A 17,338-nucleotide genomic window follows, 5' to 3' on the forward strand; every position below is an offset into this window, starting at 1 on the left:
TCTCTGTGTGCGACTATCATTAAAAAAAAAATTAAAAAATAAAAATTAAAATTAAAAAAATTAAAAAAAAGAAGATATACAAAAAGAATACATCATGCAAACCACTGGAGTGCCCAAAAAAGAAAAACCAAACGGTTGAAAAGAACTAATATCAAACCAAAGTAGAGCTCCCTCACCCCCCAAAAGAAGGAACTTTCTAGAAATACACAACAAAATCTACACATTGAAGGGGCATATCAAATACTTAGAAATGTTGACATGGAATGGCTGTCTCTGGGGTAAATCTTAATAAATTTCTCCCATTTACTGGGAGAAAATGGTGGGCCCCACCCTAACCAGAGGCAGCTCAGCCTTCCCAGGGAAGAAGAGAGAAACTGATGTGGGCGCCCCAAGTGTGGTGCAGGGAGCGTGCCGTGCCCTCCAGGTAGCATTCTTGCCAGGAATATTTTCACCTGAATCTGTTCATGAGGAGACCACTGGATAAATATGGATTGGAAGATACTGTGCAGAGACCCCTGGATTTTTCAAAATCGGCAACATCGTGAAAGACAAAAGACACGGGGTGCATTCTAGGACACGGCAGAGTCATGACAACTCAGTGCACTACATACCTTTGATTGGTTCCTGGATTTTTAGAAAAGAGTTATAAAGGACATTACTGGGACAAACTTTAAATAGAGACTGTGTTTTAGGTAATATTACTGTGTTGACCTTAAATTTACGAGGTTTGGGGGCGCCTGGGTGGCTAAGCTGCTAAACTTTGCTTTTGGCTCAGGTCATGATCTCAGAGTCCTGGGATTGAGTCCACAGAGAGCCTGCTTCTCCCTCTGCCTCTTCCTCTCTCTGTATATGTCTCTCATGAATAAACAAATAAAATCTTTATTTTTTAAAAATATTTTATTTAGGGCAGCCCGGGTGGCTCAGCAGTTTAGCACCTGCCTTCAGCCCAGGGCCTGATCCTGGAGACCCGGGATTGAGTCCCATGTCGGGCTCCCTGCATGGATCCTGCTTCTCCCTCTGCCTGTGTCTCTGCCTCTGTGGGTGTGTATGTGTCTCTCATGAATAAATAAATAAATTCTTAAAAAAGAAAAAAAAAAGAAAGAAAATCAGGAAGCTATTAGCTGGAGATGAGGGAAGCCATGGCCATGGATGTTCTACCCACATGGACTCCACGAGCTTCTGAGTCTAACTTCTTACTGCTTCCCACATGAAAAGGGGCTCGACCACTGCTCCCTGGATTCTAGTTTCAAAAAATCCACAGGGAAGGGATTTATTCTATTCTCCTGGATCCAGCTAGCTTTGGCCAGGGTTAAGGTGATATGACAGGACCAATCCAGACCAGGTGCCTCCTCCAGAACCAGCCACCTGTGGCCAGGGGTTTGAGTCCTATAAGAACGTGGCTGCTGTCTATGTTACAGAAGGGATCTTCATAACAGGGGAGATTCTGAGCAGACATTATCCACGGTGCAGGGTAAACGCAGGATATCTTGGGCACCCAGAGGAGAAGCACCAGGCTTGGGGCCCAGGGTGGGGTGGGGGGGTCGGGAGGCAAGGGGGTGAATGGGAGCTGCCCAGGCATTTGGAGGAGGCTTCCAGACCTTGGAGAAGCCTGTTTGATGGGCATTCCAGACCCGTGTGGAGCCTCCTCTCTCACCTCCCGCCTCCCCTTCCTCCACCCACACCTGCAGTGAGTGCAGCCGGGAGACCTCACAGTGCAAAGGTCAGATTTGGGGCTGGGTGTCCAGGCCATTGCAAATGTGCACATGTGGCTACTGATACCTGTCCCTACAGGGACAGAAGCTGCTCCCTCCTCCCCAGGAGAGTTCTCAGGACAGTGGATGGAACAGCACTGTCCTCAGGGGGCCCCACACGGGGCCCTGGAGTCCTGATGGGTTTCCCTGCCCCTCTCTCACCTTGGCAGCTTCGAGCTCGGCCTCTGATCACTAGTGACCAGCAGAGGGCGCGCCCACACCCCTTTTGGCCATTTCAATCCCCGTCCTTTCTCCTATCAATTCCTTCCTTATAAGGGTGCTAGGACCCTGGCAGGTGTGAAGGAAGGAAGTAGAATAACTTACTGAGCATCTACCGTGTCCCAGGCACTGCGGGCTATTTCACTATCCCGCACACTTCATTTGCCCCATTTACAAGGGAGGAGACGGGCTCAGGAAGATGGTCTTCAGGGACATTTTCCATCAGGTGTACACAGCTCCTGAGAAAGGTCCACCCTCACTCACTCCGCACGCTGGGGGCTTAGGTGAAAAGGCCTAACGAAAGCGGTAAGGGGAACCACCCTGCTGCCTCTCGATCATGTGCCCCCGGCCAGGCCTGGGCTCAGAACTCCCCCGGGAACCGCCACCTGTGTTTCTGCCCTGGCCAGCCTCCCTCTTCCACACTGAGTCCAAGGGTTTGCTCCTCTGGGCTCCAAGGACCTTGGCTGTGAGCTCCCCCTCTCCTGGGCATGACCCCCAGAGAGAGAATGGGAGGGCAGAAGGGAGAGCGCCTCCCTCTGCCCCCCCCCCCAGGATACGACTTCCAGTGGGGCAAGGATTGCCAGCCTAGAGCTCCCTTGATGACATTAGCAGTTGCCACCCAGAGCCCAGCAAGGACAGGGGCTCAGCCTCACTCTGGGGCCACTCCTCACCTAGGGCCTCTAGCTGAGCTGGGCACTTGGGGGCACAGAATGGGTGCTCTTGGCGAGGCAGCTCTGGCCACTAGATCCCAAGGCGCTCAACTCTGTGGGGCTCTATCACAGTTTCCCCCCAGATCCAAGCTTCAGCCTCCCCTCCCATACCTTCCCACCATCGTGGCAGGTCCTGTGGCTTCCTGGTGATTTTCAGATACAAAAAAGCCCAGTCCCATCTAGTGCCAACTTAAACTCCACCTCTCAGCTAATCAGACGCTCCCTCTGCCCTCATGGTGGGGTAGGGGGAGGCTATGGGGGAAAGAGAAAAAAGATGGGGAGGAGCTCTGTGTTTCCCTGCCCCCTGGCATTATCTCCTCCTTGGGGTGTCAATGTCTCCCTTCCCTGTGGCTGGTGTCCAGAGCAGTGCCTCTCGTAGGATGCATGTGGGTGGCAGAGGCCTGGCTGGGTCTGTTCAGTGCCCTGTGCACGCCTCCGCCCCCTGGGGCCCATCCCACCACTGCTGCTGCTGAGGGTCCTCTGCCCATGGCCAGCCCTCCTAGGGTACGACAAACAAAATGGCCCTAGCACTCCCACAGGGTCTACTCGGGGTCCAGGGGAGACTCCCTCATCCTATTCCTGCCTGCGGATGTCCCTGTCCACTGCTCAGGTGGGCATGAGGAGGATCAGCTGGGCCACTGAGAAAGCAGATGTCCAGCCAGAGAATGAGATGCCAGTCTCCACTCCCCACGGGCACCCCGCCCATTGAGAGGAATCTCTGGCATTCATCTTCATGGCTGGCCCTCCCCCCTATACCCTTGATTCATGTGATTTCTTGGACTTCCTAGGCTCTTGCCCATACAGACCCAGGTGGGAGTTGGGGGGCAGGTAAGGGTTGGGATAATAGTAATAATAATAAATAATAAAAATAGCAGATATATACGGCTTCCTAGGTCCTGGTCACTGTTCTTTTACATGTACTGCCTGTTAGTCCTCAGCAACTCTACAAGGTGGGCACCATTTCGCGGACAGGGCATCTGAGGCCCAGGGAAGTTCAGTAGCTCCCCAGTTCCCTGGCTCTGTTACTACAGCATCCCTGCTGGTACCAGAACTGTAGGCTGAAGCAGAACAAGTTCAGCCGCTTTCCAGCAGCCCCTGGAGGGGCAAGTCTGCTGCCTGGGCAGAGTCTTCTTTCTCCAGAATGTGAATCCAAATGCCTCTTTGTCCCAGCTTTGGTTCCTAAGTAACAGCAGGAACAGGGTCTTCCAGCATTGTTTTTCACAGCTGGCCAGCACCTGCCATTTGACCTTTCCTTCTCCACCACCAAGACCACACATTGCATCTTGACTTTGTGCTCAAGTGAGCTCAGTGAGTGTTGGCAGCTGGGACACCTCACAGTGCAAAAGTCAGGTTTGAGGACTGGGTGTCCGGGCCATTGCAAATGTGCACAGATGGCTACTGATACCTGTCCTTACAATTGGGGCCTGTCTAATCCTTACAACCCTGCACGGAGCCCATTTCACAGAAGAGGAAACTGAGACTCGCCTGAGACCACACAGCTTGCTGGTATCAGGACCAGTCCAAGAAGGATATGGGATGCCTGACTCTAAATCTGAGGCCTGGCTTGAGTCACTTCTTCAAACCATTTCTTGCCAGGTGAGTGCTGGATGCTGAGGCAGCCCCTGAAACATCACAGGACAGTGAGGCAGAGGCAGAGGATGGTACCCGTGTGGGGACTCCAGAGCCACTGCCCCGTCGTCCATCAGAGCCACCACAGACATTTTGCACAACAAGGCCAGGCTGCTTTTCTTGGGGAAGGTACATGTTTCCCTCACGGTTACCAGAGCGGACGCAAGACTCCTCACCCCACTCACCGGGTCCCTGCTTTTGCCAAATCCAACATGTGGAGATTTCATTTCACAAAAACCAATGAACCTGGGTGGCTCAGTGGTTAAGCATCTGCCTTAGGCTCAGGTCATGATTTCAGGGTCCTGGGATGGAGGCCCCCCACATCGGGCTCCCTGCTCAGTGGGGGGTCTGCTCCCTCCCTCTGCCCCTGTGCCCATTCATGCTTTCTCTCTTTCTCTCAAATAAATAAATAAAATATTTTTAAAAATCAATTAAGGTGAGGTTATTTGCTTCACCAAAAAAGTGAATGCAGGATTTTTAAATAATACATTTGTTTTATTTTTTTAAATATCTAGATGGCAAAACATTTTTAAAATACAAGGAGGCAGGGCAGCCCCGGTGGCTCAGCGGTTTAGCGCCCCCTTCAGCATGGGGTGTGATCCTAGAGACCCGGGATCCGGTCCCACGTCAGGCTCCCTGCATGGAGCCTGCTTCTCCCTCTGCCTGTGTCTCTGCCTCTCTCTCTCTCTGTCTGTCATGAATAAATAAATAAAATCTTTAAAAAAAATAAAATAAAATACAAGGAGGCAGAAAACAAAATAATAACCATCTATCATCTCACCGTGTAAGAGGTTAGACAGTAAAAGGCAGAGAAGCTGAGCAGCACGGGAGGATGTGCAGGCGCACGTGATCAGACCACAGATAGCTCGGGACTCCTGCAATCCCCACCCTCTCTTGCATCTTCTTTGGTCTCTCAGCACCTTGGCTCCATGCTCTGCAGGCATTCTCCCCATGGGTCGGAAGTAAGACTGCTGCCTCACTGAGCTCCCACCCTTCTGATGCTCCCAAGTGGAAGAAGCGCCTCTTCCCACTCAAATTCAGAATTCCCCAGGGCAGGGCTCTAATTGGACATCTTGGGTTTCATGACCCAACCTGCAGTCTGAAGGATGGAGCTCTGTAATTGCCAGTCATGTGACTGGGCTGGGGGAGAAACCAGAAGTTCTCTAGGAGAAGGGGCTGTTCTTGCAGACAAAAGGATTAGATGACCACTTTATACCACCAGGGGGAAATCATTCTTAATATCTGGCCTTCAGTGCAAGCAACAGAACCCATGCAGGATGGTTTGCATAGAAAGGAAGTTATTAGAGAATATAAAGAGTCTTCTGTTTCTGGAATTATAGCATCCGGGCTGAGGAGAACAACTAAACTCTGAGAAACATATTTATTTGAAATATAGCCAATCTGACAAGAGATAAGGGATGTCCCTGAGCATACCGCCTTCTGGACAAGGGATTGGACCTGGCAGGGGCTGGGGCAGCAGGCAGGCAGCCAGATAGATTTCCTTCTTTTCCTGGGAAACTGACCCTTGAGCCAAGCCCAAAACAGGGAAGGGGAGTGTTGGGGTCCCTCATTCAAGGCAAGATGAAGTAACCCCATATCATGGTGCTTTCTGGTACCAGCGGAAGTAGAAAAACAAACGCTATCTGTAGGACTGCTCCCCCAATCCTCAACTGAGACCCACAGGATTCCTACCAATTTTAAACCAACAATAAACTCACAAAGATGACAGGAACACAAGGAAGCAAGTGACCATGTCTGTGAGTCAGCAGAAACAATGAGTTGCAGGTTTAGATCCCTAAGAACAAAGGTGGAAGGATTTTCAGATACAAAATATAGAACATACATTTATGAAAGACTTAAAAGAAATAAAAGATGCAGGGCACCCAGCTGGCTCAGTTGCTAGAGTGTGCTACTCTTTTTTTTTTTTTAAGATTTTATTTATTTATTCATAGAGACACAGCTAGAGAGAGAGGCAGAGACACAGGCAGAGGGAGAAGCAGGCTCCATGCAGGGAGCCCAATGTGGGACTCGATCCCAGGTCTCCAGGATCAGGCCCTGGGCTGCAGGCAGCGCTAAACCGCTGCACCACCGGGGCTGCCCTGGAGCATGCTACTCTTGATCTCAGGGTTGTGGGTTCGAGCCCCACACTGGGTGTAGAGACCACTGAAAAATAAAATCTATTGCGGCACCTGAGTGGCTCAGGTGGTTAAGCATCGGAGGGGCTTAGGTCATGATCTCAGGGTCCTGGATTGAGCCCCACATCCCACTCTGCACTCAGCAGGGAGTCTGTTTGTCCCTCTGACTCTCCCCTGGCATGTACTCTCTCTCTCTCTCTTTCAAATAAATAAATAAAATATTTTAAAACAAAGTAAAATATTTTTAAATTTTCATAAATAAATAAAAGATGCAGTCATGAAGAAGCCATTCAACAACAAAAAAAAATTAGGAATCAACAGATGGATTTTAAGATAGAACTTCAAAAAATGAAATAATGGTTCAAATTAAAAACTTTGCTGAAGGGATACCTGGATGACCTAGTCACTTAAGCACCTGCCTTTGGCTCAGGTCATGATCCCAGTGTGCTGGGATTGAGCCCCGCATTGGGCTCCCTGCTCAGTGGGGAGCCTGCTTCTTCTCCCTCTCCCTCTGCCTGCCGCTCTTCTTCCTTGTGCTCTCTCTCTGTCAAATAAATAAATAAAACCTTTAAAAATAATAAACAAAAATTTAAAACCTTACTTAGATATTAGAGACAGCCAAAGAAAGAATCAATGAGCTGAAACCACATCCAAAGAAATCATCTGGCAAACAACACAGAGAGGGAAGAAAATTAAGAGTTTAAAAGGGATTTTAGGGTGCTTGGGTGGCTCAGTCAGTTGAGCATCTGGCTCTTGACTTCAGCCTCAGGTCACGGTCTCAGAGTTGTGAGATGGAGCCTCACTCTGGGCTCCATGATTAACACAGTCTGCTCATCCCTCCCCCTCTCACTCTGCCCCTCGCCCTGCATGCACATGCTCTCCGCCATAAAATAATTAGTAATTAATTCATAAAAATAAATCTTTAAAACAAAAAGTTCTGAACTTCAAAAAAAGAAAAGAAAGAGAGAGTGATATTAAGGGGCACCTAGGTGGCTCAGTTGGTTGGGCTTCTGACTCTTGGTTTTGGCTCAGTGGTGGTCTTAGGTGGGATCCAGCCCCAAGTTGGTCTCCACACTCAGCATGGAGTCTGCTTGGGATTCTCTCTCTCTCTCCCTGCCTCTGCCCCTCCCCCTGCTTATGTGGGCATACTTTCTCTCCCTCTCTCTCTCAAAATAAATAAAATATTTTTTTGAAGATTTTATTTATTTATTCATGAGAGACACACACAGAAAGAGACAGAGACACAGGCAGAGGGAGAAGCAGGCTCCATGCAGGAAGCCTGATGTGGGACTCGATCCCGGGACTCTGGGATCACGCCCTGGGCTGAAGGCAGATGCTCAACCACTGAGCCACTCAGGCATCCCTAAATAAAATATTTTTAAAAAGAGATTTTAAGGGACGCCTGGGTGGCTCAGCGGTTGAGCATCTGCCTTCAGCTCAGGGCATGATCCCTGGAGTCCCAGGATCAAGTCTGCAGGAAGTCTGCTTCTCCCTCTGTCTGTGTCTCTCCCTCTCTCTGTGCCTCTCATGAATAAATAAATAAAATCTTTTAAAAATTAAAAAAAGGGGATCCCTGGGTGGCTCAGCAGTTTAGGGCGTGATCCTGGAGTCCCAGGATCCAGTCCCGCATCAGGCTCCCTGCATGGGGCCTGCTTATCCCTTTGTCTGTGTCTCTGCCTCTCTCTCTCTCTCATGAGTAAATAAAATCTTTTCAAAAAAATTAAAAAAATATTTTAAGAGATGTGGAGGATAGAGTAAGAAAATCTAACATATATTTACTACAATATCAGAAAAGGAGAATAGAGAAAAGGAGGAAATGAAATACTTAAAGACATAATGACTTCGCAGGCTCCAGAAGTGATAGATAACATAAAGCCACTAAGAAAGCATACAGTCCAACCAACCAAATAAAGAGAAACCAACGCCTAGCTGCCTCATTGTAAAGCTATAGAACACCAAAGACAAAGAGATCTTAAAAGAACCAGAAAAAAAGAGACAGATCCACCTAGACTTGAGAGTCACAACAGATGCCAGGGACAGTGGAATAATATCAGTAAAATATTAAGGGCAAATAAATGTCAGATTAGAATTATGTGCCTTGGAAAATCACCTTTCAAGAACCAGGATGAGGGGCACCTAGCTGGCTCAGTCAGTAGAGCATGTGACCCTCTTGATCTCTGGGTCAAGAGTTCAAGCTCATGTTGGGTGTTTAGATTACTTAAGTAAATAAATAAAAATCGAAAAGAAGAACCAGGATTAAATAAAATCATTTACATATAAACAAAAACAGGGAGAGCTTTATAATCTGACAAGCTCAAGAGTTGTCAAGGATGTGGTGGGAATGTAAGTGGGTGCCCGAGTGTAAATGAGTGTAATCTAGGACATTATCTAGTGAAACTGAAAAAATGCCTAACCTACATGCCAGTAATTCCACTCTTGGGTAAATTACACTGGACTTGAGAAATGCTTGCACACATACAGGCATGTGTACATGCACGCACACACACGCATATACACTCATACACAGAGGAGATGTACTAAAAGTGCTCATAGCAGCCTTGCTTGTACTAGCAATCCACACACCCATCATCAGGGGACTAGATAAATAAGTTATGACATATCAATATGATAAAATATGATATAGCAATAAAAGTGAGTGAATCGTACTTATATGCAACAACCTAAATGAACTTTACAAGCGTTTATGCTAAGAGAAGGAAACACACAAGAACACGTGCAATATGGTTCACCTGCATAAAGTCCGAAATAAGCAAAACTAACCTCTGTTATGTCAGATTATATATAGGTGAAACTGGGATGCCTGGGTGGCTCAGTGGTTGAGCATCTTCCTTTGGCTCAGGGCATGATCCCGGAGTCCTGGGATCAAGTCCCACATCAGGCTCTCTGCAGGGAGCCTGCTTCTCCCTCTGCCTGTGTCTCTGTGTCTCTCATGAGTAAATAAAACTCTCATGTAAAATAAAATCTTTAAACATATATATATATAATATGTGAAACTAAAAAGAAAAACAAGGGTATGATTAACATAAAAGAACAGTTACTGAGTCATGATTTAAAAAGGAACATATTGGGAATCTAGTGTTCAGTTTATAATTATTCTGTCCACTTTTGTCTTATGCACCTTTGTGTACATCTGTTATATTTTATATAATTGTTCAAAAGTTCCAAACAGGGCAGCCCGGGTAGCTCAGCAGTTTAGCACCGCTTTCAGCCCAGGGCGTGATCCTGGAGACCCAGGATCGAGTGCTACGTCGGGCTCCCTGCATGGAGCCTGCTTCTCCCTCTGCCTGTGTCTCTGCCTCTCTCTCTCTCTCCCCCTCTCTCTCCCTGTGTCTCTCATTAATAAATAAGATCTTAAAAAATTCCAAACAAAACACAACTGGGAGTTCAAACCACTATCAGACATACACTAAAGGACATACTTCAGGAGAAAGGAATATAATTCCAGAAGATGAGACTGAAAGGCATAAGGAAACAGTAAGTGAACCAAATGATGACCATGTGAGAAAAAAACAAACAAATCCTATTATATAAAATAAGGTAGAATTTAAAGGTGCAAACCAAAAAGGATAGACCTAAAATGCAGAACAAAAATAAGTCAGGCAGGAGAGTATAACCAGCATCCAAGGATTCTGAGGTCTTTCTTGCATTATTCAAGAAGGATATTAATATATCGCTCAATGGTACATCCTCTTAAGCTACATATGGATTTTTTAAATCCTGCTACATATTGTTTACAAAAGACATATCCAAGACATAAGACAAAGAAAGTTTGAAAGTAAAGAGATGGAAAAGATATAGTAGGCAAATATTAACATCCTCCCACCACCAAAAACTTAGCATACCTTTATTAATATCAGACAAGACCAGTTTTTTTTTAAGATTTATTTATTCATGAGAAACACAAAGAGAGAGAGAGAAAGAGAGAGGCAGAGACACAGGCAGAGGGATAAGCAGGCTCCATGCAAGAAGCCTGATGCGGGACTCGATCCCAGGTCCCCAGGATCACACCCTGAGCTGCAGGCGGCGCTAAACCGCTGCACCACCGGGGCTGCCCCCAGACAAAACCAGTTTTAAGATAAAAAGCATTATCAGGGATACAGAAAGTCATTATATAATGACAAAAGTCAAACTGGTTAAAAAATATAACGTTAAATGCCTATTTTTTTAAGATTTTATTTGTTTATTCACGAGAGACACAGAGAGAGGCAGAGACAAAGGCAGAGGGAGAAACTGGCTCCCTGCAGGAAGCCTGATGCAGGACTCGATCTCAGGACCCTGGGATCACAACCTGTGCCAAAGGCAGATGCTCAACCATTGAGCCGTCCAGGTGACCCATTTAATGCCTAATTAGATAACAGTTGAATATAAAAGGCCAAAAATGGACAGAACCATGAGACAAGTAAAGAATCCACCATCTTAACAGAACATTTCAATAAACCTTTTCCGATTAGTAACAAATCAGGAAGAAAAAAAATCCAGCAAAGATATAGATTTGAATGACAGAATTAACAAACTCAATCTAACGGACATGTAAACAAGCCTGCACGACGAAAAAATGTTAGACTACTCACACAAAACAGTCACATGCTAATCAGAGCAAGTCTCAAAAAATAATAACAATTCAGTATCATGGAGACTAGTCTCTGACCACAATGTAATTATGTCATCAGGCATCAACAAAAAGGGTAAATACAAAGTTTCTGTACATTTAAAACACACTCTCAAAATAAACTAGGTTTGAGTTAGGAGAGCACATGGGCATATAGATGAAAATACACTGGCCATATGTTCATAATTGGACCTGGCTGTAAGTACCTAGGGACTCATTACGTATTCTCTTCTCTTTTATATATATTTTTTCCATGATAAAAAGTTTTTAGAAAAATACTCAAGAATAACATGTATGTGTCAAAGAATTAAAAGTAATTTTAAAATATTTTACAATAAACATTAATGAAAATACACCAAAACTTGGTGGCTACAATGGAAACAATGAGTAGAGGGAAACATATCACATTAAAAGCTTAAAAAAGAGGAAAGTCTGAAAATAACATGTTAACTGTCCAAGTTAGAGAAAGAACAACCACATAAATTCAAAAACAGCAGCAGTCAGAAAATGACAAAGATAAGAGCAGAAATTAATAGATAAAATGAACAAGGGGTAGTGGAAGGGAGGTGGGCAGGGGGATGGGGTGACTGGGTAACAGGCACTGAGGGGGGCACTTGACGGGATGAGCACTGCGTGTTATGCTATATGTTGGCAAATCAAACTCCAATAAAAATATACAAAAAAAAGAAAAGAAATTAATAGCAAACAATGTAAGAGAGAAAATCAATGAGGTCGAAAATTGGTGCTGTGAAACGACCAATTAAATTGGCAAACCTCTGGTGACACTGACTGAGAGAAAAAGGGAGAAGTCACAAATAAACAATGAGGAATACACCAAATAGGAAGCCCCCTGCCCAGCAGTGGGAGGAAAGGATGAAGGAAATGTGGACACCTGTGGACCCCGGGTGGGGGAGGTAGAGTCTGGATCAGCTCAGGTGAGGTACCCAAGGTCACTCCGCTGGCCCTGGGGTGGAGCATGAGAACCTCAGCCACTTACAACCATGTTCCAGAGAGCCCGAGCCCAGCTCACCACCGTCTTCACTGAGAAGGAAACCACTATTGGTGGTGGTTTGGCCCCCCCACCCTATTGCCCCACTCACAGCTCCTCACAAGTGTCTGAGAGGTGGAGCCTGGTCACAGCCTGTGCTCTAGGTGGGAGAAAGACTCATGGTTCTACCTTCTTCCGTGATCAAGCAGATGTCTCCACATTTGGGGAGTGTGGTCAAAAGATGCTAGAAAGGGGACACCTGGGTGGTTGGCATAATCAGTTGAGCAATCTACTCTTGGTTTTGGCTCAGGTCATGATCTCAGGGTCATGAAATGAGGCCCATGTCAGTCTCCACGCTCAGTGCAGACTCTGCTTATCTCTCTCCCTCTGCCTCTGCTCCTCCTCACACTCAGCTCTCTTTCTCTCCCCCAAATAAATAAATAAATAAATAAATAAATAAATAAATAAAATCTTCTTTAAAAGGAGGGGCACATGGGTGCCTTAGTCAGTTAAACATCTGCCTTTGGCTTGGGTCATGATCTCAGGGTCCTGGGATCAAGCCCTGCTTTGGGCTCTCTGCTCAGTGGGGAGCCTGCTTCTCCCTCTCTCTTTCCCTGCCACACCCCCTGCTTGTGCTCTCCCTCTGTCTCTCCACGTCAAATAAATTTAAAAAAATTTTTTAAGTCTGAGGTTTTGCCTTACTTGCAAGCTAACAAGTTAGTCTGCCACAGTTTCATGGGTACTCGCAGAAGACAGGGGACTCGTGGGTCAGAGACAAAGGACTTTACTACTTCTTCTTTTAGGGCTTTATTGCTTAAAGCACAGCGGGCATCCTGAGTTTCATGTTTGCGTTGTTCCTCTTGCCTCACAAATCCCATGGGGTGGCATGAAGGCCAGGTATGTGCCGGTACACAGAGGGTCTGCATCACAGCTGAGGAGCTCAATGAACTCAAGCCTTATTAAAGAAACTACAAGAAAATCTGCCCAACCTTTAAGAAGACATTATTATATTATTATATGGGACAGTAAACCTACCCTCTGCTCTGCAGATAGCTGTTATCTCCATCTTCCAAGACTGTTCCATATACAAACATCCCTTGTCCAGAACAAAGGGTGTGTGTGTTGTGGAACTCAAGAGTAGGACAGGCCAGGGCACTGCAAGCAGCGGCTCTCAGAGAAGTAGGGCCGGACATGGTCAAGAACCAGGTCCCACAGCAGCAGGACAACGACAAGGGCAAGGGCAAGGACCAGGCCCCTCTCATGTTTTCCTGGGACCAGGGGAATCTCAGATTCTTATGTGAGCCAATATAATGGGGATAGAGAATCAATACCAATCAATTCCCCCTGTTGTCCTGCCAACCCGGCAGGGAGTCAATTTTAAGTTTATTTTGAAAAATAAAGAAATGTGACGCTTCAGGCCTAGGTGTTTTGGAAACAGTTCCCACCTCTGTCTAATAGCCTGTCCCCTCTCTCTCTCTGAGGCCACACAGTGGCCCACCCATCATCTGTTCCTGGCTCCAGCCCCATTCCAAGTCTTTGGCCTCCTTCTATCCCAAGACAGGTAGAGCAGTGGCAGAGTGAGGGGAATATTATTTATTTTTACCCCATCTCATCCCAAAAGGATTCTAGGTAACCAAAAAAAAATACATGCAAGACAAGATTTGTTAAATCAAATAAGAGGCAAAATTGGGATAAAGTGGCCTTAATCTGGTACCCTGTTATTCCACGGGTTTCTGGATTGGGCTCTGAGTTTCCTGGTGGCCAGGGCAAAGGGGGAAGCAATAACATCATCGGATCCAAAACATAAATACCACATAGTTATTCAGAAGAAAGCTGTCCATTCCTCTACTCACATGGAGAGAGAGTTCTTCCCTGGTCCTCTTTGGGAGAACACCATGTGATGTAGTGAAAGCATCCTCAACAATATCCCTTCCACAAATACAACAGTATGTCTGTTGTGACTCCTCCCCAGGTATCCCTTGCTGAAAGCTACATGTATCCTACACTCAACTCAATGAGTGAAGTTTTAAGGGGCTAGAGAAATTCTAGCCATGAGCTCCTCAGAGGTCTCCCAGAAATATTTAGAGGTTCGACTTGGTGACCAGGGCCTCGCCTGCTGGCCTGACTTGACTAGACAGACCTGCTCTGGCCTCATTACTGAGCTTTGTGCCTGCAATGGAGTTTCCTCGATGGCCCTTCTCTAACAACTGGGCCTCCACACTGTAACCTTAACCCAAAACCCTTCTAGCTTCCTCCCCTACACCTGTAGCAGACATCACTAATCCATCCCAGCACCAGTCCTCAGTCCCTGTCCAGGATCAGATGAAAAGAAGACTGTAACAGGGTTTGCAATCAGCATAACCAACAAAACACACCCAGAACACCTACATATCAGTAAGAAAAACATAAATGGCCTAAAAGAAAAATAGGCAAAAGATCTAATCAGGCCTTTCATTTTTTTTTAAAGATTTTATTTATTTATTTATTTATTTATTTATTTATTTATTTATTCATTCATTCTTTCATTCATTCATTCATGATAGACATAGAGAGCAAGAGAGGCAGAGACACAGGCAGAGGGAGAAGCAGGCTCCATGCAGGGAGCCCCACGTGGGACTCGATCCCGGGACTCCAGGATTGCGCCCTGGGCCAAAGGCAGGCACCAAACCGCTGAGCCACCCAGGGATCCCCTCATCAGGCCTTTCAAAGAAAGGAACTGCCAATGGCCAATCCACATGAGAAGTTGTTGAGTCTAACTAGTAATTAAGGAAATGCAAATTAAAACTAGAATAAAATACCATACCCAACAGATTGGCGAAGACTAATACACCTCATGGAGCATGCAGAGAAACAGAAATTATAGTTAGCTGTAGGAGCGCAAATCAGTGCTACCACTTTGGAGAACAGTTTGATAATTCTTAGTAAAGCTGAAGATGCATAAACATTATGACCCAAAATTTCTACTTCCGGATGACAATGGCAGAGAAACTCTTCTTTGCATATCCACGGAGACATGTTCAAGAAGGTTCTCTGTGACGTTGATTATAATCATGAACTATTACCAGCAACTATTCTTAGCAGGAAGGTAGATAAATTGTGGTCATCATAAGATAAAAGACACAGAGAGAGTACAATGAATGGATTCGAGTTACATACTTCAGCACTGATAGATCTCAGAACTATAATGTTGAGCTAAAGTAATTTGCAAAATGATATGTAATGTTATGATACCATTTATGCAGAATTTTAGAACACAAAACAATTTTGTTATGGATATATACTTATTTGGTAAGTTGCCAAGCATGTTTGTGAATGAAAGAATACTTCAAGGAGGGGAGAAAGAGGGAGGTCAAGGGTGGGCTTTTAGTTTTTTTCCATGACATTTTTTCTTTTCAAAAAAAAAAAAAAAAATAGGGCAGCCCGGGTTGCTCAGTGGTTTGGCGCCGCCTTCCGCCCAGGGCATGATCCTGGAGACCCGGGATCGAGTCCCACATCAGGCTCCCTGCATGGAGCCTGCCTCTCCCTCTGCCTGTGTCTCTGCCTCTCTCTCTCTCTGTGTCTTCCATGAATAAATAAATAAATAAAATCTTTAAAATATATATATATATATATATATATATACACACACATATATATCCTGGGGAAAAGAGCCAAAACATTTCAAATAGTCTCATTAGAGAGTGATAGGCATTTGTTATTCATTTTCTATATTTTTCTGTATGTTTCAAATATTTCAAAATTTGTAATTAAAAACAAAATAAAATAATAAAATAAAATAAAAACAAAATAAAGGGGATGGCTGGGTGGCTCAGTGGTTGAGTGTCTGCCTTTGGCTCAGGGCATGATCCTGGGCTCCCGGGATCGAGTCCCACCCTGCGGGGAGCCTGCTTCTCCCTCTGCCTGTGTCTCTACCTCTCTCTCTGTGTCTCTCATGGATAAATAAATAGAATCTTTAAAAATAAAATAAATAAAAACAGAATAAGAGGCACTGGGGTGGCTCAGTCAGTTGGCCATCTGCTTTCGACTCAGGTCATGATCCCAGGGTCCTGGGATGGAGCTCCTTGTCGGGTTCCCTGCTCAGTGGGGAGACTGCTTCTCCCTCTCCCTCTGCCCCTCCTCCTTGCTCTCTCTTTCTCTCAAGTAAATAAATAAAATCTTTAGAAATAAATAAGCAAAGTACAAAGAAAGGGTACTACAATCCCATCGTGACGCTAGGCAGAACAGGAGCACGACAGCGAGAGGTCACCATTTCTGTCCCTGCCCAGAAATCCCAGTTTCTCGGACTACCACCCCCCCCACACACCATCCCAGGACTCACCACGCGCACCTGACCATAGGCCTTGCTGGCACCACCTGGCCCCATCACCTGCCCCTGCATTGAACCTCCCCACTCACCACCATGATCTCCTAGTAGACGCACATCCCGGTTGGCTGACCATCACTCCTCATCACACAGGCTGAGCAGGGACCCTAGGGTTTAAAGCCAGAAGATCTGGGTTCAAACAACAGTTCTTTCACACCTTGGCTAAGTGACCCTGGGCAAGTCCCTTGACTTCATGTCAGGGGTGATAAAACAATAGGAGGGAAGGAACCCGGGTCCCTGACATTTGTGCAGCTGGTCTACCAACCCTAAAAAGCCCCCCTCTGTCTCACTGACATTTGAGAGAAAGCAATTCTGTCTTGTGTAAGCCACTACTAATCTAGGGACTGAGGTAATTCCACTCTTCCAAGAATGCCCCACACCTCCCCTCGGAGATCTTGGCTTCTCAGAGTGTGGTCCAAGGACCAGCAGCACGGGTCTCACCTGGGAACTTGTTAGACATGCAGAATCTCAGGCAAGATCCCAGACACTTACCTACACCTATATGTTGGAAGGTGAGGAGCCCAGCTACAGGGCTAGGATTCCGAGAGGGACTTTCCTGTTGCCGTGGAGCTGCTAAAGCTGCAAAACTGGGAAAACTGGGAGCTGCATGCTCCTTTGTTCTAAAGCTGCTCCCGGGGCAAACAGGCCTGCTGCCATCATTGCCACCAGCTCCCCAGGACCCTCAGTGACAGGACCACGGGCAGGGCTCCCAAGCAGAGTGGGAGTGTTGTGGCTTCTCCCTTTTGGTGGCCCCCACCCGCCACCACTAGCCCCCACCCCAAGCCAGGCAAGAAAAGGGCTCCCAGGACCTGGGAAGGATGCCCCACGAAAAGGGGAACCTAGCAAGTATCTCCTTCCCTGGAGGGGCAGCTCAACAATCAGCAAGCAACCATCCCCCAAACCACCTGAACAG

At 46.2% G+C, this 17,338-nt stretch overlaps 1 protein-coding gene across 2 annotated transcripts in view; it reads right to left on the reverse strand.

The window, feature by feature from the left end:
• Positions 1 to 17,338, reverse strand: part of GRM4 (glutamate metabotropic receptor 4) — a 171,905-nt gene that overhangs the window by 129,309 nt on the left and 25,258 nt on the right. For both annotated transcript variants that reach the window (XM_055329527.1, XM_055329525.1), the window contains exon 2: positions 16,458 to 16,532. In XM_055329527.1, coding sequence (XP_055185502.1) covers positions 16,458 to 16,463 — 6 coding nt within the window. In that variant the 5' untranslated portion in view covers positions 16,464 to 16,532. The remainder of the gene's footprint in view (positions 1 to 16,457; positions 16,533 to 17,338) is intronic.

This window comes from Nyctereutes procyonoides, unplaced genomic scaffold (genome assembly GCF_905146905.1).
Source record: "Nyctereutes procyonoides isolate TBG_1078 unplaced genomic scaffold, NYPRO_anot_genome, whole genome shotgun sequence".
Lineage (NCBI taxonomy): Eukaryota > Metazoa > Chordata > Mammalia > Carnivora > Canidae > Nyctereutes > Nyctereutes procyonoides.